At 39.6% G+C, this 22188-nt stretch overlaps 1 protein-coding gene across 4 annotated transcripts; it reads right to left on the bottom strand.

Annotated features, from left to right (window-relative positions):
- Positions 1-2660: 2660 nt before the first annotated feature.
- On the bottom strand, positions 2661-19513 carry TCTN3 (tectonic family member 3). Of its 4 annotated transcripts, none has more exons than XM_039731359.1 (13): positions 19359-19513; positions 18550-18671; positions 15767-15897; positions 14754-14862; positions 14561-14679; positions 13121-13156; positions 12707-12781; positions 12478-12603; positions 11815-11926; positions 11537-11642; positions 10816-10981; positions 9973-10110; positions 2661-6700 (listed from the first exon to the last, which is right to left on the bottom strand). In XM_039731359.1, exons 1-13 carry the CDS (start codon positions 19490-19492, stop codon positions 6479-6481), a joined length of 1596 nt encoding a protein of 531 aa, XP_039587293.1. In that variant the 5' UTR covers positions 19493-19513; the 3' UTR covers positions 2661-6478. The 4 variants fall into 4 exon arrangements, with proteins under 4 accessions (XP_039587293.1, XP_039587294.1, XP_039587295.1 ...); XM_039731360.1 differs by having other exon boundaries at positions 11537-11634; positions 11831-11926; XM_039731361.1 differs by having other exon boundaries at positions 18870-19504.
- Positions 19514-22188: the final 2675 nt, after the last annotated feature.

Raw genomic sequence — 22188 nt, 5'->3', positions numbered from 1 at the left:
CAGTCGACCAGCACACCCTGCCCTTCCCTGTCATTCTTCCCCCAGCCTGGAGCCCTCCATGGGGCTGTTGTCACCCACGGGCAGGACTGGCACTTCACCTTGTTGACCCTCACACCACTGGTCTTGGCCCATCAATCCAGCCTGTCCAGATCCTTCTGGAGAGCCTTCCTGCACTACAGCAGATAAACACTCCTGCCCTGCCCAGCTCAGTGTCATCTTCAAGCACTCATCACTGCAATTGGTAGAAAGCACGAATCTACAGCTTTTCATCTTCAAAGACACCACCAAATCCACTGTAGTCCTCCAGTTTAACTCAGACACTAGTTATACTGTTTCCTGTCCTCACCTATATTATCACTATTATATTCCTATTAGAAGTCAAACAAATCCCAACAGTATCAATTCCCATATTGTTGCAAGGGAGTTATTATGTGGGCTATTTTTATTTGTTTGGGGGGGCGTTTATTTTTTAGTTTAGTTTTGGTTTTTTTAATTGTAAACATCACATTCTGGGATCAGGAAGCAATCTTAAATTAGGGTGTCAAAATTGCAGAGAAAACTTCACAAAGAATGAAGAATATTCAAGCGGTGGGAAGTGGAATTTAAGACATTTGGAAAAACTTCACCGTCTCAAGAATTAACGGAAAATCCAACTCACAATTATCTGACCTTAACATATCACTCTCTCCAAACAAGGGAAATTAAACAATTCCCCCAGCTCCTGCTAAAAAGAAGAAAAAAATACCAAAACCACAAGATCCTCCCCATCCTTCTGCCCCCAAAAACCCCAAACAACAAAGAAAAACATACCGCAAAAATAAGGTCATCACTTTGTTAGAAGACTATTTGGAGTTCATTACTTTGCCAGAAGTGGAATTTGGTTTAATCATCATAATGCATGTAAGCCCTACTCTCCCCTCCTCTCCACTCCAATTATTAGCAATTGCAGAGTAAAACCAGTGACAACACCAGAATGTTGGTCACTCACAAAAAAAAAAAAAAAAAAAAAGAGAATGGTAACTAAAGGTATATCACAACAGATGACTTTTTTTTTTTAATTGAGACAAGCCTTTTTTTATATTAAGTCAAGCCTTTCAGCAGGCGGACTTTGCTGATCCCTGTAGGCCCCTTCCAACAGAATATTGTGATTCATTTTGCAAAGCTAACAAGTAAAAGAAATGCTCTCATTTTAAGCTCACCTGGCCAATTTTTAGCATGTACAACTTCTACAAAATGTGCTTTCAAATAAAAAGCAACAGGTTCCCCATAACCATTGCAGATACTGAGGAGCTGCTTTTCTTTTTCAGATACTCAAATAGGTATCAAATTGGTAAGAGAAAATGCATACAAAATAAATCAGTACTTTCATTTGCTACATGAAACCAGTAGTTTTTATGGAAGGATCCTTGTTAGTGGCAGGGAATGCGAGATTTCCTACGTGGTCAGCAGTTACTTACCCTAGTGTACTTTGCAAGCATACTACGAAGTGAGCAATGTAAAACTGTGGTTTCAGACAGTTAAAGGTAGTGAACCTTCAGTAATCCTAAAGAGAGCTCCATCTTCAAGAAAAAGCATGGAACTATGTTGATGGTAATAACCATTTGTGTAGGCACACATGCTTCAGTCCACCTACCTGAATTCCAGACATAATTGCAAGAAACACAAGTACATCTCTATGCAAATATTTTATTCCCCAGCTAATTAAAAAGACAAAAAAAGAGGAAAAAAATCACACAGAGTATCTGCTTTAATCAAACTTTCTAAGTGAGGAACATAAGGACAGGTTAATTTAATCAAGCATGATTAAACCACTAATAAACCTCAAGATAGGATTAAGTAAAATCTTTCAAGCATTTCCTTCTTCCTAACATCTCTTTACTCTTGATTCAATCAAATATTGCTATTTCTTCTACCACCTGTTTTGAGCAGTGAGCCGCAAAACATCAGGTTGCACCAGCTGTTAAGATAAAGATGATATAACTAGTATCCCAGTTCTGTTCCAGTTTCCCTACATCCATCAAATGAAGGTTGTTCAACTGCCAGACATCACATAGGCAAACAAATAAAATAAAACTCATAGGTAGAACAGCTGTCTATCAGATGCTGAGATAAAGTATATGGGTAGGATAAGAAAGCAATCAAAACTAGTTGACTACTCTCCTAGTTTCCAGATTTGTGGAGACTGGGGTTATTCACCTTCATACCTCTAATGATTTTACAGACTTGCAGTGCACCTACCTCCTCATTCCTCCATCTGCTGTCATGCTCAAGTTGTCTCCGAACAATTCTAGCACCAGAGGTGCTCCAGTTTTGCCACCCCTTCTGATCAAAGCTGCAATTCCTGTCCCCAGGCAAGACTGTTAGATCATGGTAATATTCTGGTCAGAGACTAATTGACCCACCCATCTATACAAGTGAATATTAGCACCAGAAAGAGAGAAGTGCAGCAATTCCTTAGACTACACAACCACTAAGACATCAGCATAGGATGCTCCTGCTTTCCTTATATCAAGCCTATCTCATATATATGTATTGATTTCCACTGCTTTTCCTCCACCTTCTTGATTAGCCCAAACACAGTGCTGCATACTAGCTAAGGGAGAGTCTGGAACACCAGTAGAGAACAGAGTATTCAAATTTGGACAAAGAAAGGATTAATATACTGGCATAATATGGTCTTTTATTCTGCATTTCATTTCTTAAGTGATAATTTCTACTATTCTATTTACTTTTTTTTCACTACATCTTGAACTGACTTTTCAGAGTATCATGCACAGTGATTCTCAGATGTTTTCTTCCCCAGATGCTGCAGAAAACCATAAAAACACCACTGCTTTTGTATTCCTAGTAACACAACATGCAATAAGAACAGCTGAAGAATTACTGAAGCTAAGCCTGAAAGATGCTTACTTTGCTATTGAACACAATTTTTGACAATCACAACGAAACAGTAGCTTAGAAGAGCAAGGAAATACAGCCAAAAAAAAATCAGCAAAGCAGTTTACTCAACAAAAAATATTCACAGACACAAATATGGAACAGGTAATATTGTTTCCAAAGTGACGAAACATAAATAGTTTACTACACAGCAGAAAAGAATAAAAGTTTATTTTAACCCTTTGTAAATTTCTTCTCAAGAGGAAATATGGGACGAGGAAGAAGGTAAGCACTCCAAGTATCCATCAAATTTAGGGTACAGCATTGGCACAGGCCTAAGCATGTGGAAAATTTTTATAAGCGTATGGAAATATTTGAGTTATTTTTCATTTGAAAAAATAAAACTCTTGACTTCATAATGTAAAAACAGTTGTCAAATAATTCTGGTAAACCATGTAAGCTTTGCTTAAATCTCCATTATCTAGACTTTGATTACTCTTTCCAGAGAGCTATCAGGTTATTTTAAAAAACCTCTAATCTGACCCTGTTCTGTCTACTGCGAAGAAACAGTATGTGAAGAACACAGGCTTATCACAAAGTCGGGTCAAAACCTAGGGAGTGACTGTTAGCTGTCATGCAAGTGTCAGGAGGGTTTAAATACTTTCTTTGGACATGGAGAAATCTTGTACGTAGGCACAAGAGACTGGCAAGGAAAAATAAACCTCTAGAGGAGCAACAGCTCTGCTCTCACAGATCTCCGGATGGATGAGGCCCGTGCAGCTCTTATCAGTTCGTCGGGAGCTCGCAGGGGATCAAACTGCAGTTTCACACTGCCAGTAACTCCCCGCAGCAGTAACGCTCTGACCCGAATGTGCGCAGCTCTGCAGTCTGCGGGGTCCGAGGGACCGGCGGCGTGCCGTGCACGGTGCACCCCGGCAGCTCCACGGCTGAGCTCACTTCTTTCCCTCCGGGTCGAGCCGCAGCCCCGCGCCCGACGCCCAGCCCACTTGTCCGCTCCGGGCACGGCCGCGGCCGCTGTGACCAGCTCAGCTCGGCGCTGCCTGGCTCGGCCCGGCCCCACTCACCCGCCGGACTCCGCACGGCGCGGCACAGCTCTCCGCTGCCTCAGTCGCTTCCGGCCCCGCCCCGCCCCTGGCTTCTACAATTGCTCCTGCTTTGAAATTTAAAATTATGTCTTCTAAAGAAACGAGGGTTATGTTTGGAACGGATGTTAAAAATTACCTAGTAAAGATCGTCTTCACTCGGACAGAGTAAAACAGTGTTACTGCCTCAAAAAAGGGAGATGTGGGAAAGATGGCTCTAGCTAGAATGCTGGCAGCAGAGAAACTAAAGAGTTTTGTCTCAGCCCTTTGACATGGAGTACAAACACTCCATTCCTGTACATGTGACATATGTGTCTGCCTTGCCTGTGACAGTGTCATAATGTTGCCTGATACTGAACTGCAACACAGGCTATTTCACATCAGGCAGGGGGGAAAAACACAACATGATAAAGTAGACACGAAAATGCACTGCCATAGGAAACTGCAGATTTTAAACCCACAAGCACTGCTGTCATGTGGCTAGAATTTGCATATGCCTTAATTCAGGCTGGACCAGAATATGGACAAGGCTCTTTTCAGCTCTTATTTCTTGCTATGACAAGATGTGAAAGTTGACAAACGTGAACTAAAAAATAGGACATGCTGGAGATTAGAGAATTATGACAGATACTTACAGTATATAAGATGATGCATTCTTACAGCATTTCATGTATTTACAGCCTATAGAGTGAACAGTATCTCTGTGGTTATACCTAAGTTAATTACCTCAGTAATGCAGAAAACAAGGATGGCAGATCCTTTTTATTCAAGCCCTATCCCAACACATTTAGCATTGACCTGTTACATTTAGGAAGTTTCTCCAGCTAACCCTCTGTAATTCATTTACTGTCACCTCTAAATTAATTTCCTGAATTCCACAAATTAGGGACATGAGAGGACATGGGACACACTACAAACGTGTTCTGAAAAAAGCTATTCAAAGGTATTACAGGCACATCTGAGAAGTCACCTCTATCTAAAAATCAAAGGTTGTTGCTGTACTGTGTAATGGTACAGTCCTGTGTAATACTGGAATGCACACAGTTCTGAAGGCTCACACCAGCTTGGTTGGGCTGTCTCAGAACAGGAATCAATGGACGCTGCAGACACTTGGCACAGAATTTGTTCCCAGCTAAGAAACTATGCAATTAATGACAAAGATAAATATGTGACATTAACCCAGAAGCTTTTAGATGGGTTGTAGTTTTGTTTTACTTGTGTTATCTCCTTTGATATCCTCACTAATTACTAGTTTTTCAGTTTATTTTTGCATTCCTTTTTAAGTTTGTAATGAGGAGAAGCAACAGACTTGCTATGTGCAGTATAGGTACAAAAGCAATAAATACATTTTATTAAAACTAGGCTCTGAAATTTTTGGCCCTTATTGATTCCATTGGAGCACTTGACATGAGATGGAGCAGATTTTTCCATCATCCAAAGAAAATGAATAATAAAATCTTTTGCTAAAAGAATATACTTTCATCCAACAGCTTCCTGGAAAATTAAGCAGATTTCCTGTGTGATGGCAAAGGGCAGTCTAGATAATCAGACCACCTTTAACTTCAAAAGCAATAAATTTATTTCCCAGTCCCAGAGATTGAGCCAGAGGTAAGGTATTGCAGCAAGCTTCAGTCTCTTAATACAACTATAAATTTTCCTAAAATATTCGATGTTTTAGCTTCAGAACTATTCACGAATCTCTCTGATCTGCTACTAGAATTTCAGCAGTTATTTTCAGTTCCTATCTGGAACAAGGGAATGTTTCTTAGCTAGGAAAAACTCCATTCAGGCCCATTTCTCCCAGGGGGAAAAAAAAGATCAGGAAGGAAGATGTTTTGACAAACCACTAAAATTCAACTGTATTTCAGAGCATTTACAATTACTTTGCTGTGTGCTACAGTGTTGCTAATGTAAAAAGTGATTAAACCATGAAAATTTCAATTGAATATCTGTATTTGAAAAGACACAGAAAAGCAAGATTCAAAACTGTCACAGAGGTGCAGTTGTCATCTAAAAAGGACAGGTTAGGGGTGACTGGTCCACGTTTACTCATAACATAAGAATTCAGGCCCCCTGGGAGAGCTCCTGTATTTTAAATGTTCAATTAGTTCCATATAGAAAAATCAAATACTTCTCCAACAGGAAAGCAGCTCCAAAATGCTTTGACTGAACTTTGCTTCTCTCTCCATACTCCCTAGTTTAGAGAGTATTCTTGGTTTCTGGGGACACAGAATGATAGTTTTAATGTTCTCTTCCTTGGATGTTCCTGGATCTCTACATTTCTCAAGTATGTCACTGCAGTGATGTTCACAGATGGTTCATATACAAAGAACAGGAACGTGAGAGGACAAGCAGCCCACATGGCTTAATTCAAGACCAGAAGGCACACAGATATCACAGAAATGGTATAAAAACCTGATGACAAAAGTCCATCATCTGGGTCATATCCTGAATATATCAATTCACTCACCACACTTTAAATACAGGCTCCATCTACTTCAAAAGCAGAAAATACTAGACATTATTAGAATCAACAACAAATACCCAGCCAGATCACCTCTGTAAGTTCTTTCTACATTCAGAGCTACCTTGAATGGAAAAAAGATGTCAAATGGGAGTTTCCAGTGCATTTGAGGCTGGCCTCGTGGAGGTTCTGGCCAATCTGTCATGTCAGTGAAGGTAACGACAGTTGTCACAGGCACCATGCTCATGTTTAGAAACTGCAACAAGAAGGGAAGCAAAAAGAGTTTAGCAGTCTTAATACAAAAGGCATACCCCTCCTCAATTTTCTAATGGGGACTCACTGTAGATGACTGGCAAACATGATGTCTTTGGGATGGTAAGAGTTAAGCATCCTAAGTTTTCAGAGGAGTAAGACCTCTCTTCCCAATATTGATACTTAGCAGGTAAATTGAGGGTGTAGTAAAGATCAGTGGCTACTGTGCATTGTATGCTAGTGATCTCCAAAATGGCTGCAGTGACTTAAGCTCTGCTACAGTAAGCCTTCTACTCAGAGGAAAGACATACCAACTACTTTATAATAAGAACAGATGCAAGCAAGCTTAGTATTTTATAAAAGATCAGCTGACTCTTTAGGCAAGTGCTTGGTACCAGAAAGAACTGCCACAAGATGCAATCCTATCAATAAATGTCAATAAACTAAAGCAGGGACCCAATACAATTTAAATTTATTGCTCACATTTTAGGATGTTGTTTCAGGAAAAAGACAGATCAGTGAAGATCACAAGTGGGACTGAACCTCTAAGGCCTCAGTTCTTTCCTGTTTCAACAGAATGTTGCAAGAAAACTAAAATACCAGCTCTTTGAACTACATGGAGCTTCATGGCTACCTTGGGCTGATTTAAGACCATGCTACTCCCAAAAGAGCAACCTCACACCCTGCCGCACTTCTCAATGCTAACATTTGAGAGGGCATTTACTGGCAGCACACCTTCTGTGCTTGCACTGGTTTAAGCCAACCTGTGAAACTACTACCTCAATCACTTCCCTGAGAAAAATTTCTAAGATTGCCTTTAGAGCAAAATTCTGTAGGAAGCATTTTAAAAAACTGCAAGATAGAGTTCATGACTCCTAAGATAAAAATGCTGCAACTCCTACTGGAGAATTTTTGTGGCATCCCTCAAAGCAAATTAAAAAAAATAAATATTTATTAAAGAAGAAAAAAATGAACAATGCATTGAGTCCAGTCTTGGTTCTACATGGAGTGTGCAAAGAGGTATCATGAGCACATTCCTTGTGCACCTTTGCATCTGCAGCACCATTTCTGAGAGCATCAGCATGGAGAACTTCAACCAGCTGTGGGTCCATCACCCAGGCCTGCTCTGCTGCCCAAAGGTGGCCCCTGAGCAGTTCCCACTCCAGAATGGCTACAAGACACTGCTGAGGCTATTTCTTCTCTCATCACCTGGAAACTTCACTTACTTGCAAGGTGTCCTAATGTTCCTGCTTCCAGCCCGTTTAACACCTTCTTGCCCACCATGCCAGATCAGTCCTTGATCACAACTCATCACTGCTGAGCAGTTACAAGAATTTCCCCAACACTTCTGAGAGATATAAGTTCTCCTATTAAGGAGTAAACACACTCAAAAACACACCAAGTTGCCCTAGTCAACAAGAAGCCTCACAATGATTGATTTAAGTATCTGGACCTTCAAAAACTGCCTTAAAATCAGCGATTAGTGCAGGGAAAAAAACTCCATACACAATCCCTCCTGAACAGCTGGGAGAAGAAAATCATTAGCAACTTCCAGCATGCTCTTGTAGAACACTACATCATTTCAAAACATCCTGTATTTTCATCAAGCCCAAATATAAATGTGACAGATATTGTGGATCGGTGTGGAAATTGGGATGTCTTTCCTGGGTTCTCCGTTTTCTGGTCAGTTACTCAGGCAACTTTCCAGTGACACAGTGTTGTCTAAATAAAAAAAGATTTCTCTGAAGAATATTGAAGGAACTACAGGACAGTTCTCAGAAAGAGAATCTGTAGGCTAAAGCTGGGAAGTGGCATAATTTGAAAGTAATGTGCAGCCTAGTATGCTTACAAATAGTCGCGCTTCATAACTGCAGGCTACAGAGCAAGTTGGTCCTTTCCTAAAATGTCTTTACTAACAATCTTAATTTGTGGATTTGTGATGTCACTGATGAAGGCAGTACTGATTTTAATGGCATGGGGGTTTTTTGCTGCCAGAAGCTTGCTTTCTTATAATTAGCTTTCCAATATACCTTAAAGGTCTAAAGTAATTAGCATCAGTTGCTCAAGCAAATCAAATCTGAATCTCATTCTTCTTGATTAGTGAATCCTGAGGGATTTGCACCCTACACTTTTACTAGGAATTCAAGTCTTCTTCCTCAGACACAAGTTTTGTTAAGGAAGCCATGTAATAGATGATTTAAAAAAATATCTTCATGGGGTGGGGATATCACTTTGTCTCAGGGCAATATGAGTTTTACATGGTTAACATCTTCCTATCCTCTTCATGTATTTTGCAAGAAGGGAGAACAAAAGGGTACCATGACATGCATTCAAACAAGTGTGTAAAATCTCATTTAGACTGAGTCTTAAGTTCAAAGAGTGTTAACAGATCAGACAGATACCTTCCTCACAGTCATGAAGATGCCTGGGCGGGTGTCAGCTGCTTTCCCTAAAGCCCTTACAGAGAAGTGTAAGCCTTGAAATATTTCTGCTGCCCAAAAGACTATGTGATATAAAAAAAAAAAATCACAATGGGATCCACTGACACATGCTTAAAAAAGACTGCTCATTGTCCTCTGTGGTCATGTTAGCTGACACATTCCTGCTGACATCACAAAATCACAGAATGGTCTGGGCTGGAAGGAACCTTTAAAGGTTACTTAGTTCAAGCCTTCTATGATGAACAAGAATGTCTTCAACTAGATCAGGTAGTTAAGAACTCCGACCACCTGGCCTTGAATACCTTCTTTCTGGCTTACACCCTTCCTCCCCAGTTCTCCAAATATGCTGCCATCAGCATCAGCCACTTCCTCAGCTACCTATTGGTTATTTCAGAAGCTCTAGAGGAACAGAAATATCTCCTTGCACAGATTATCAGCATTCTGTGGAGTCTATGAAATATTACTAAACTCAAATCCCATATCAAGGCTTTAAGAGACAACTAAATATAAAACATGGAGTTAGTGGATGTTTGTAACTACAGCTTTATACCAACCATAACTTAAAGTTTAAAGATTGAGTCCTTAAGTGGCAGAAAGTGGTTCAGAGTTGGAAAGAAAGTATCTTTTCCAGTTGTACAACTGCGTGAGGACAGTACTGAAAAGACCACAAAACATCCTTCCTCTATAAAAGGCTACCACAGCAGCCAGACAACTGCTAAAATTCAATAAATCTCAACTTACTTAGTTTCAAGATAGTTTGATTCCTTGGTTCTTAAATAACCTGTAAACCCCTTTTAATTACCTCTGTGTGGAGGGAGGGTTTTTGATTCCATACCTTGAGGGGCTGACACTGGTAAAAGTGCCGTGTACCCAGTACTTGAGCTTGTGGGTTGGATAGGAGGCCCACTTTAGTCCACAATATCTGTATCTCCAGGGTCACAGGAACCATACAACAGGAAGTGCAATTCACAGCCTGAAAATAAAATATACACTAATCAGTTTAATATAGTGTTTTAAAAGTGATAAAGGACAATTATGGCCAAAGTGTAATATTTTGGATAATACAGGTCACAGAACCTGAATCAATCACTTCAGTACTATCTCTGTAACTTCTGGTCATGTCAACCACTGATTCTGGAGCTACATACATCTCATTGTCATCAGTTCCAATTAGAATTTGTCTCAGCTTTACATCTTGGATTTCACATTCCACTGAGCCATATCCCCACAGATTAACAATTATTACAATACAATTGACTCACAAACTTTAACCTTATTAAGTAATATAATAGGATATAAATACCCCTATAAAAATATTCCCTATTCTGGAAAAGCAGAAAGGATTATAATAATAATTAATAGGAAGTAGCCAGCTACTATCAGTTCTAAAAGGCCGTCAGAAAACTATGTAATATAACACTGGATTCAGTATTTAAATCTTTTTGCCCATTTAAATAGCAGGAATAGAATTCAAGAGGTAGGAAATCTGTGAGGGTTTGTTGGGTTTGGGGGGATTTTTTGTTAATAATATGAACCATACTGACTGCTTTCACATATTAAGACCCCTGAGAGTCATAGGATCATTATACAAAAAAAGTCCAGATACCCCCACCTCCCCAAGGCAATACAAAGATGTGAAAGGAAAAATATTTACAGATTTTTTTTGCATTCGTATTACCTGCACACTGCAGTTCTGAATCAGAATGTTCATCCACTCTTCTGCCTGGGTTGAATGAGCACTGCCAGTTATAGCAAAGGCTTCTGTTCTGTTCATCCCCTGAAAAGCCTTGTATAACTTCTGCTGTATGTAACTACAGTTACTGTCTTCCAGTGTTGGGGATAGGCTGGAAATGAGAAAAGACCACCTTTAAGGAAGTGATTTCCACGAAAAAAAAAAAAAAGCCCAAACCACTATCAACATTCTTTCTTTGCAATAAGTATTTCTTCTGCTCTTAAAATGGGTCAAAAAGTATTGGTATTAAACAGACGCAGTTTCAATCCTCTCAGCAATGAGAAAGGAGAAGAATATGGCAGGGATAATGATACGGAAAACTGACAGCTCTTCAGTCATCTTATTGCATCAGTGGTCCTACACTTGCCATCAAAAGAACACCAACCACTTTTAAGATTCACTTCTCAACTCTACTCTTGCCCAAGACATATTGCCAGACTAGAGCCTCAAAATGTCCCAGACCACCTTCACAATGTTCAGATTATTCTAGCAGTCCACCATCTTTCCTATATATTCTCTTAGGAGTATGTGAAAGATCTGTAGAGACATATTGGAGAACTCAGGAAAGGACCCAGGCTTCACAGCAGCACATGAGAGACTACAGAAAAACATGCTGAGTCCACAACTTCCAACTGCTAGAAAGGATGACTGCAGAGTGTGTAGTTACCTGATTTTGCAGCCTGTTCTCATATTCCTTCCAAATTGTACTCTGTGCCTGAGAAATTGTGAACAACTTCCATCACTTTCACTCCTTAATATGCTCATCTGACAGACTGCACATCAAGAAGCCAAACAAAGGTATAAACAGACAACATACAACACTCATCTTGTATTTAATGATCCACTCACCCCATATTCCTCCTTATCCCTATTATGGCACCATAAAAGTTCAGACAGTGCAGTAACAGAAATGAAAAAAAGCCCCAGTGATAAACAACAACTCACAGCAGAAAAAGGATACATGTTGCATGGCACCACTGTTTGCAATCAACAGTGGTGCTCCAGTATTATAGCCAGGGTTTCCACTTCTAGGCAACATACGAGAAAGAGTCCTGGTCTACAAAGAGACAAAGGGAAGAAATAGAAACAGAGGAAAGTATTAGCACCAATGACATCCATTCATCTCCACAGATCAAATTTGCATTCTCAAAAATGTAAATGTAAGCTGTTTTTTGAATGACAGATTATTATATACTACTTAAACTATTTGTTTCCAAGAACTCTTTTTTACCTAGCTAATTTCATCTGCAGTCCAGGTGGTAAAAAACGAAATGTCAGTATCCTAAAATGTGGATAATACCAGGAAAGCTCTTAATACAATGAATTGCTACTGCTCAACATTTGTCTCTGAGGAAGTGAACAGATAGAGCGATTCTACAGAAGAACTGCAGAACAAACCCTGCCTTGACCCTGATTCTTAGCGGACCATTCTACTTCTAAACAGTTGTACGTCACTCTGGCCATAACTTACAAAGTTGCATTGCACACTTACCAACGCCTGAGGTCATCACTTATCCAATTTTGCAACCTCTTCAGGTGTCTTCTGTACAAAAATGAATCACAAGCTACAGACTACAAATGTGGTAAAATTCCAGGGAGGATACTAACCCAGAAGTGCATGGTGAAGTGCTGCTGCAGAAAGGATCCGGAGTTCACAGAGATATTGCTGACTTTGAACTGGACAGAAACACTCTGAATCCCACTTGTGCCACTATATTCTATCTCATAGATCACCTGAAAGTCCAATTCAGAGAATAACAGGAGACAGAGTAAAGTAATAGGGCAATGGGTTTAAGCCTGTGATAAGTTGCTCCAAAAGGAAAGCAGATTCACATACCTCAGAAACAACATTGGCGCATGTATTGTCTTTCATGTGGGGAGCTCCAGGTGGTGAGACTGCAGTGACATTTACCTGGAGACAGTAAGCATATTAACAACTAGTAACTGTTTAAAAGAAGAGTGCACTTTTTACTCTTTTTCACCGCTTTTCCATCCAAGTCAGATTTACCTCCTTGCTATGATCTGGGGGGCACATCACACTACTCCAGATCCCCAATCTTTTTCCAGGAAAACAAGCTACCTCCCTGACTTTAGTCCTATCTATACCCTTTCATTCAAAAACACACCCTTACTTATGTCCATTTTTTCTATAATGTCCTACTTTTGTCAAGAAAAATCTTGTCTTAGACACAGCACATTCCCGTTTTCCCTTCAGAACCAGAAATTATTTTCATTGGCAACAGAGACTGACCTTCATGGATGGCATAACGGTGTCATTAATTGGGACCTGGGGAAAATAAGCAAACCATTTTACAATGTCAATAAAAAGTGCAGTAAATTGCTGTGTTTGTGACTAAAGCCATAAAATCATTACAAAAGAACCTGAATATTATATTGACAAAATTACTGTATCACAGACATAGTCCACAGAAGGTATTTTAAAATACCAAAAGACAAATTTAAGCTTGGCCTAGTTAATGTCCTGCAGAATGCAGGTACTTTTAAGTGTCACATCTCTGAACCATTCCTGAAACTCCATCTTCTGCAATCGAGTAAGTACTTCAGCGTCCAGTTAAGGAAAACTTTGGCAACAGTTTGGCAACAGTGACAAAGAAAGCCCTGAAAACATGAATTAAATCTGATCAATAGACTATTCTCTACTAGTTAAGTAGATTTAGATTTCCATTATAAGGGTATACTGAGTCATCAGCCTTAATAAGTACTCCTATTTACAATGTTGTTTCTTATTGGAAAAGCAGAAAAACTCTACAAGGTGAGAGCAAGACATTTTCATATAAGCATTCAGTAAAACCAGAGGGATGAACACAGAACAGTAAACTGGTTACTTTGAATTTATTGTCAGGATAAATAGTAGAGAAAATGATATGGATATAAATAGAGCTAATATTAATAAGGGGCCATCAGTATGATTTCAGAGATAGCACTTTATGTTAAAAAACACCCTAATTCTTTACTGAGAACATGTACTGCTTGGTTGATCAAGCTGATGGAACACACAGGAATACTTTGATAAACAACCTGTTTAAAATGCAAGAGAATTTTAGATTGGCCAGTAGAACTATGAAGTATCAATGAAGTACCTGTTAAATGAACTAAGAATTTGTTAATGACAGAAGTTTATTAGAAAGTAGTTTGAATTGAATTGACCACCAGTCATGACATTTTTAACATGCTTCCTGTCATAGCATGGCATCCCCGACATGGTGATAATTAGCATTGACTCTATGACTCTAGAAGGCTGATCAATCGCTTTATTATACTATACTTATTAAGAAAGTCATTGCCCTTACCGACAGCCCAATACATTCTTGAATCTAAACACTATCACCATTGGCCAATTAAGAAATCACCCTTTGGCAAACAAATAACACATTCAGCATGTTTACGACAACAGGGTGCAGCAAGTGAAGATAAGAATTGTTCGCATTCTCTTTTCTCTGATCTTCTCACAGCTTTCCCTAGGACAATGCCTGGGAAAGTTGTGCCTGCTGCTCCCTGTGGCCAGAGAGCAGCTACTACAGTTTCCCAGCAAGAAGGCCTCAGCAACTGGGAGATCAGGAATGACATACCAGATGACCTTCAGTTTTACAGTTATCTGAAGTCCCAGTGGAAGGCAATGCAAAGTCAAACAACTAAGATTTTGAACAAAAGCAAGAAATCTGAAATGCACCTTTAGCACAGTGAAGTCATGGTAGTAGGAAGCGGCATCTAGGGCAGGGTCAGTCATGCAGCTCTTGCTCAAGTTGGCAAAAATCCGAGTACAACTTGTGCTTTTACTGTCCAGGAAGCCTGGGTGAATTAAGACATGACAACAGATAAAACAGAAGCAAACCACTCAAAGATATTCTTCTGCCTTTACTAACCAGCAGGATTTCCATCAACACAAAGTCCACTGGCTCCCATTTTTACTGGCTGTCTAAGCATGCTCAATACAGATGACGAATCATAGTAGATGAGGATTGGATCACCAGCCTGAAAAGATAATTTGGAGGAATCACAAAGTTACAGTGGAATACTAATGCCAAGGGCAAGAGACATATCTATACTTCTTTGTGTACATCCAGTTTTGTTTAAAAAGTTGTCCAACCTCTTAAATACAAGGCAACTGACTAGAAATACTTTATACACTAAGGAATGGAAAGTACTGAGAGACAACCAGTTCAACAATGTGCTCTGGTAACCAGGCGGACCATCTGTGTCCTGGGGTGCATCTGGCTCAGCATCACCAGCTGCTACTACTCTGCTCTGCAAGCTGGTATGGCCTCACCTTGAGTCCTGAGGACACTTTTGGGTGCCAAAATATAAGCCATAAAGCTGTTGGAGAGCATCCAAAAGAGGGCTACAAAGATGGTGAAGGGTCTCCAGGGGAAGCCATACAAGGAATGGCTAAAGTCACTTGGCTTGTTGAACCTGGAGGAGACTCAGGGGAGATCTCATTGCACTCTGCAGCTTCCTCCCAAGGGGCAGACACTGACCACTGCTCTGTGACTAGGGACAGGACTCAAAGAAACTGCTGGAAGTGTGTCGGGGAGGCTCAGGCTGGATAGAAGGATAAGGTTCTTCCCCAGAGGGTGGCTGAGCCCTGAACAGGCTCCTCAGGGAATGGTCACAGTCCCAAAGCTGACAGAACCCAAGAAGCATTTGGACAACACTCTCAGGCACAGGGTGGGATTGCTGGGGCATCCTGTGCAGGGCCAGCAGCTGGACTCAATGATCCTTGTGGGTCCCATTCAACTCAGGATATGCTATGATCCTATGATACTATTGTTTCTAGGTACAAAATAGGAATCTTTCAATCTGTTCTCATTAGACGTCATTACAGAGAGGTTTAATAAAAGCATATGTGCAAATTGATTGCTATTTTCTTTCAACTCACACGATAAAAAGCAGAGAACGATGGCTGAACTTGTGATGGTGCTAAGAAAGAGTGCCTGCCATACTTCTCCAAGAACTCCACAAAATCAGATTCTTTGATATCCTGTGGCTGTTGAAAATAGTTCAGCTTTGCTAGAGTTTGAAAAGAGAAAAGAAAACTAAATCCTCCAATGTTAAGTTACCAGAAAAGATAAGAGTAAATACTGTGTCAATATTTTTTAAAGGAATAACTTTAGTAACTGTAAGCTAGTTGGTGCCTCATACTAATTAATCCATAGTAACACTTATAATAGGCTTATATGATCTACAGAACAGGATGATATCATGAGTACAGTTCATGGGAAACAAATATTAATACACAAAGTGATTCTCCAAAAAGCATGAGACTCCTTAACAGCGATATTAATATGTGCTGTAATTTCCATGAGATGCCCATATTAGACACACATGAAATCTGAATTACAAATTTAATTACCCATTTGTGAGTTCACTAAAATCAACCTTAAATGGATTCAAAATAATTAAGTAAAACTGGTAACTGTTAAAACCCAAGATAAGTATGAACAGACAATAAGCATCCTAAAAAACCCACACTTTCTATTGGTATCCAACAGTGATACCTTCCTGACCTGGTGGTATTCAATAGTACTGTTATGGTGCTATAATGTATTAATTTATTACTGCTAAAGCACTGTTATAAAATGGCAAATTATTAAAGGCATACTACATACTCATCCTAATATGAATAACTTTTCAATGCATTCAAATAAAGCACCTTAGAAGATTCAAGGATTACATATTCTACTGACAAGAAAACGCGGCAGTATTCTCAATGACAGTAGTACCAAAAATAATTTACATAATCCAGTAGATTTTGGGGGAAAAAAAAGAACAGTAAAAAAAGAACCTTAAGCTCTCAATGCAATTCTGCTTTTCAAGGGCAGAGTAGATGCTCAAAGTTACAGCACAACTAGCAGAAATGAAAGCTTTTTAATATCCAAATACAGTATTCATGAAGCAGTCAAATCTTTTAAGGAGATAAAAGTCAATTAAATATTAAGCTCCTACAAGGTTCACAAAAATAGGAGCACACAGCAACTTGCTTAATAGTCACTTGAGGGTATCATCATTAGACTGAAAAAGAAAACATTTGCACTACTCACAGCCATTTAATTGATTTGGGATCCAGTTCATGACATACTCTTGCATTACCAAAGCTGAATACTTGCTACCACAGGTTAACAAGATTACATAATGCAAAATATACCTGAAAACTGGAAGGAAGTGCTTTCTGCAACAAAACTTAAGATAGCCAAACTGCTTAAGTTTAGATACTAAAGGGTATTTAATCTCATAGGAAAAGGCAAAATAAAATTTAATCTGCTAGTAATGGTTTCAATGAGGTGAAGTCAACCTGTGCATGACTTTCACCAGCCACAATAATTCATTAGGGCTTGATTATATCTCTGGCAATGGTAGCTCATCACACCATCCTATAAAAGCTGCTGCCACAATCAGCTGAATCAAATATCTGAGTTGCTGTATTTCATGGGAAAGGGCACCAGGGAGAAGGCTGTTTCTACAAGAAAACGTTATGATCCTTCAGGTGATTCCAAAATAAGTCTTCCCTATATGTTCTTCCAACAAGCACAGAAAAGCCCATGTGAACAGTGAATTCTGTTCCTAGGTGTGCTACAACTAACATACACACGCAGTCAAATGTTTAGGCCTCTTCAGTGGGCCTAATCATGTGATAGATACAGGGTCCAAATATCAAATGACTAAAAAAATCTGGTGCCATGAAACTGGACACAGATTTTCTGTGCATAACATTAAAAATTCAGAATCCTTTTAATCTAACTTTTAGGATATTATAAGTGATGTGGGAAAAGGGTAAAATTTAGATTCCAAGTTACAGGCTGAAAAGCCCAGGATGCTGACAGCACTTTAAACTGTTGTTAAACCCTTATCTAAATTCATCTTTTACTGTGAGATCTACTGAAAATTGGAATGGGTAAAGTTCTAGTGCTACTACCTATCATACTATATATTATGAAGCTCTTATAATTTTTTGGTTCTTCCCTGTATGCAAAACACTCAGACAAAATCTATAAAGAGCTGAAAGCAGGACAAGATAATAAAAAGCTAACCTTGTTTTGACTAGCTGTTGTACCTGTTAATCTCCTGAGCCCCTCCCAACCTAAAATACTCAGAAACTTAGATCAGAAGCAGATGGAATTGCGGGTCACAACTCTCAGACAAATAACTCAAAAGAGAAAATGGTGTGTTCAAATGTGAGACACTGTGAGACACAGTGTGGAAAGCAAGAAGAGAAAAGAATGTTAATGGCATATCCTACAGGATATATGATTACCAGTGAAAAAAATCACCACCAGCAGAGAAGAAAGGATAAAAATAAGCATATATAATAAAGAATCCAAAACACAATAAGAAAACACTTTCTGAAAATTATAGTAGTGGTATTCTTTAAACGTCAACCCTTATCTGCTGCTCTATGTGTAAACAACTATGCAAGGTATCTCATAAGCAATTGATACATAAGCAATTGATAAAGAGTTATTTGTGCTCAGGCAGAAACCCTTCCCTTAATAACAGTGTAATAATCTTTGCCTTTGGTGATCAGACCCAGATTCACTGTGGTCTCTCCGAAGCTGTAACAGTCAAAATAATTAGCAACAATTACAATGTGTAGTTAAAAAAAAAAAAAATTCCCTAAGCAGAGGCGATCTATGAACAAAATATGTGAAAAGAAAGATTGCTTACTGTCATCCAACTGCACACAGAAGAGTGGATCTCGTCCACCAGGATCAGAAACGATGTCTGTTGAATAAGGGGTATTACTTCTGAAAATTAGTGACTTTTCCACACACACTCGACTCACAGACCTGTAAAGACAAGCCCCCCCCCGCCCAGTGAACTACAAAATGGACCATCCTTGCATAATTTCATATTTTACATTACATAATGCCAAAAAAGCAACAGTTTTATTTTATGAAAATAAACTTTTCATCGGTTTACATGAGCTGTTGTACAGTCTGCATAGATAATCAATTACAGAAAGCCTCTCTTGGCATTATACTAACTTTGTAGACACCAGGTTAGTGTAATTAAAAATCACTCTGACATTTCCTGGGGAAAAAAAAAAGTGATTAAAAACAAAATCAGTGCCCATATATTACAGCTCCTCTCGGTCCTCATCACAAGGCCAATCTACAAAGAGAGATTTTACTTTCTAATAGCTGAAACCATCTTCCTCAATGACAGCGTCTCGAGGTCTGTACTTGTTTGGCCGCCTCCTCATAGCACTCCAAAGCTCCCTTTACTTAAACCCAGACTTCCCAGCTCCCACCGCCAGCCGCCTCATCACGGAGTAACCAAGCCTCGCTTCATCTCGGCCACTGTGCTGTCGGCCCCGGGAAGCCTTTCCCAGTCCCCGGCCCAGCGCTAAGACGTCCCTGGGCCATCACCGCGAAGCACAGGCGGCCAAGCCACAGGTCCCGCCGGGAGCCCGGCCCGGGCCCGTCTCGGCCCGCTCCGGCGCCTGCAGCGGCCGAAGCCCATCCCCTACCCACCGGCTGCCGCCGGAGCGCTGGGAAGCGCCCGCAGGGCTGAGGGCGGGCAGCGACAACAGCAGCAGGAGCAGGAGCAGGAGCAGGGGCAGGGGCAGGGGCAGGGGCAGGGGCAGCACCGCGCGGGCCCCGCGCATGGCCGCACACCAGGCGGGACACCCCGCGCAGCCACAGCGCCTGCGCGGCCGAAAGGGGCGGGGCCCGGCGGGGTAACGCTCTCCTGAAATGGCGTGTTTAAAGGAGAGAATTTCAGGTAACTATAGCTACTCTATGTTGACAGCTACTAGAAATCATCTGCCATTAATGAATTCTATATATAACTATGTAATATATATATTATATATATATAATATATATAACTATGTCATAATGACTGAGTTAAGAGCAGTTGTGTCTAAGATTCAACATAAGCTACCCTATTCTGCAATCATTTATATAATTTATATTAAATTATATAAATTGAGTGGGTCACTAAGCAGTCACTGCTTTACATTATGTTAGAGTGCATAAATTGGTCTGCAGAGCTGCCTAGGTAAAAACACAGTGTTTCACTAATTCTAGACTTTGTATCACAAGCATTTCTACACAGTGGACCAGATGGGAGAAGATTCTTAATTTTGACATTATGAAAATGTTTCCCAAACAAATGCCAAAGTTTAGTTGAAGTTCCACTCAGATAAGTCCTGGGAGAGTTTGGCTTTTACAGTTGTATCTTTTAAATAAAAATACTTTTTGTGGTACTTTTTGTGAGGTTCTTTTCCAGGCAATATCTAACTAACATCTGAATCTGACTGGCACAATATAGTGGAGATTAAAAAGTCAGTATGTGTTCAAGGAGTCAAATAAGCCAAATTCATGAAATGCCAAAGGTCATCAAAAATGCAGGTACTGTAACACGGCCTGCTCAAGTTTGCTGGTTTTGAGCTGTTAGAAGCTTCAGAGATTCCTTACTCTGGAAATATTGCAATACCCTGTTTGAAACTCTTCCTTAGCCTTTACTATTCATCTCTATCAAAGGAAAGCTCACTGGCTAGGCCTCTGCTTCATTCCTATGTTCAGTTTGTACTAGATTTTCATCAGAAGCCAAGATGGAGAAGAGATACCTTAAGCCACTACATTTTGGCAGGTAAGGACAGCACAGACAACAGCGGCGTTGTGTCATTGGCCATTTACTTATTTACTGTCTTTCATTCTATATAAAATACAGCCACTCCTCAGTAGATTAACTGCTTCAGTGATTTAGTTATAAGTGCTTTCTAGAAACAAGTACTTAAATTTAAATAAAACCAGATTGATTTAAACTTTTATTCAAATTGATAATTGAAAATAATTTTATAATTCAAGTTGTGTGATCATGACCAGTTTCTGAACAAAGAGAATAAGATGCATAGTGTCTATAGACAATACTTCCAGTTTGTCTAAATCTCTTTGCAACCTTTTGTTTCTCCCCTTCATTGCTCTTTGTGTGCATTCATGGCTGTACATTAGTATGCAGTTTGGGAATAAACAGAATCTATATGTCTAGTCTCCTCAGAGTCACACACAAATTCCACGGTATGTAATGAGAAGGGACAGCACCCACAGTACAGATAATGAAGTTGGCCTCAATCTGCCTTAGGACAGAACGGAAAGAAAGGAGCAACAGGTGAGAAAATGTTACGGAAAACCACTTTTTTGTATTCTTACATGTTAAAAAACACACTGCATCAAAGCCCTCTGAGAAGGACAAACGTAACACATGAAATGAGATGTTTGAACCTGCAAACCAGAGTGAAAAAGAATAAGGACATAATTATAATAAAAAAGCAGATGGAGAAAACCAATGGTTCCTTTCACATCTATATAATTCTCATTAGAGAGTACTTGGTCTGTACTATTTCCCATTCTCTCTAGACTCACCTTGCCTGTAGGAGCACTGGAATCAGGCATGTTATCTAGTACCTTATCTATTCAAGGAAAATAAAAGAAATCTTGTAGAAGGCAAGTGGACTGTAAAGTAATCTCCCTGGTGCACTTTCTTTTGACCATTTACAGGAGATGCTCTATTTTTAAAGTTTTTACTATGTGGGTTAATATGACTACTTTAATCTCTTATTTGTACAGTCATGTGACTCTAGTGACAGTAAAGGACACAGACCCTTTACCAAAAGCTACCAGCAATTTACCACAGATTTCTGTTTTGTAAAGTATCAGGAGATCATAACTTTTTGCATAACAACTGGGAGAGCAAACACCTATTTCTTAAGTTTTCAGATTTAAATACCAGTCATTCTCTATTGGGTTATGATGTTAGAAAAGTCAAAAAGCTTAGTGCGGTGATAGATGGCCATTGCCCAAATATACAATTATTATTTTTTTCTTTAGCCAGTTCCTTGATTTAATTCCTTTCAGTTAACTTAAAAATTAATTCAAATGATTGATTTTAATTGGTCTTGTTTGTTTCCTTCCCATGTTTTCCTAGTTATTTCACTATAACATAATTATTCGATTTTGATAGTCACAAACCATGTGACCACTTTTCATTACACAGCAGCCAGTAATTTTCCATTGAAATTGGAGATAATACAGCCAGACTCTTAGCACAGTATCAGAGACTGAAATATTATAGTTTATGACTTAAATATTTTCATGAAAGACCTTTGTTTATTGTAGCAGAACTGTACTACAAAAGCTACGGAGAAGACCACCACACCCTGACCGAGGTTTACACTGCTCGCTGATGAAGATAGGATGAAGCAACAACTCAGGACTGGGGACATTGACAAAGCACAAGCTTAACACCTTCAGGGTGGAGATCACAGCCCTAGGGTTTTCAGCTTCCAGGCTTCGCACA

The sequence above is a fragment of the Passer montanus genome, unplaced genomic scaffold, assembly GCF_014805655.1.
Source record: "Passer montanus isolate IOZ18808 unplaced genomic scaffold, ASM1480565v1 scaffold77, whole genome shotgun sequence".
In the NCBI taxonomy this organism is placed as follows: Eukaryota; Metazoa; Chordata; class Aves; order Passeriformes; family Passeridae; genus Passer; species Passer montanus.
Note: the sequence above shows the minus strand (reverse complement) of the source record. Positions and strands in the feature narration are given on the sequence as shown.

What these genes read in the sequence shown, in the direction of transcription:
- TCTN3 (XM_039731359.1), bottom strand. Translation starts at nt 19,492, where the DNA reads ATGCGCGGGGCCCGCGCGGTGCTGCCCCTGCCCCTGCCCCTGCCCCTG. An exon ending in CTGTGTGCAGTTGGATGACA is followed by an intron (nt 15,898 to 18,549) that starts GTAAGCAATCTT and finishes TTCAAACTCTAG; the next exon opens with CAAAGCTGAACTATTTTCAA. An exon ending in CCGTTATGCCATCCATGAAG is followed by an intron (nt 12,782 to 13,120) that starts GTCAGTCTCTGT and finishes TACTGTCTCCAG; the next exon opens with GTAAATGTCACTGCAGTCTC.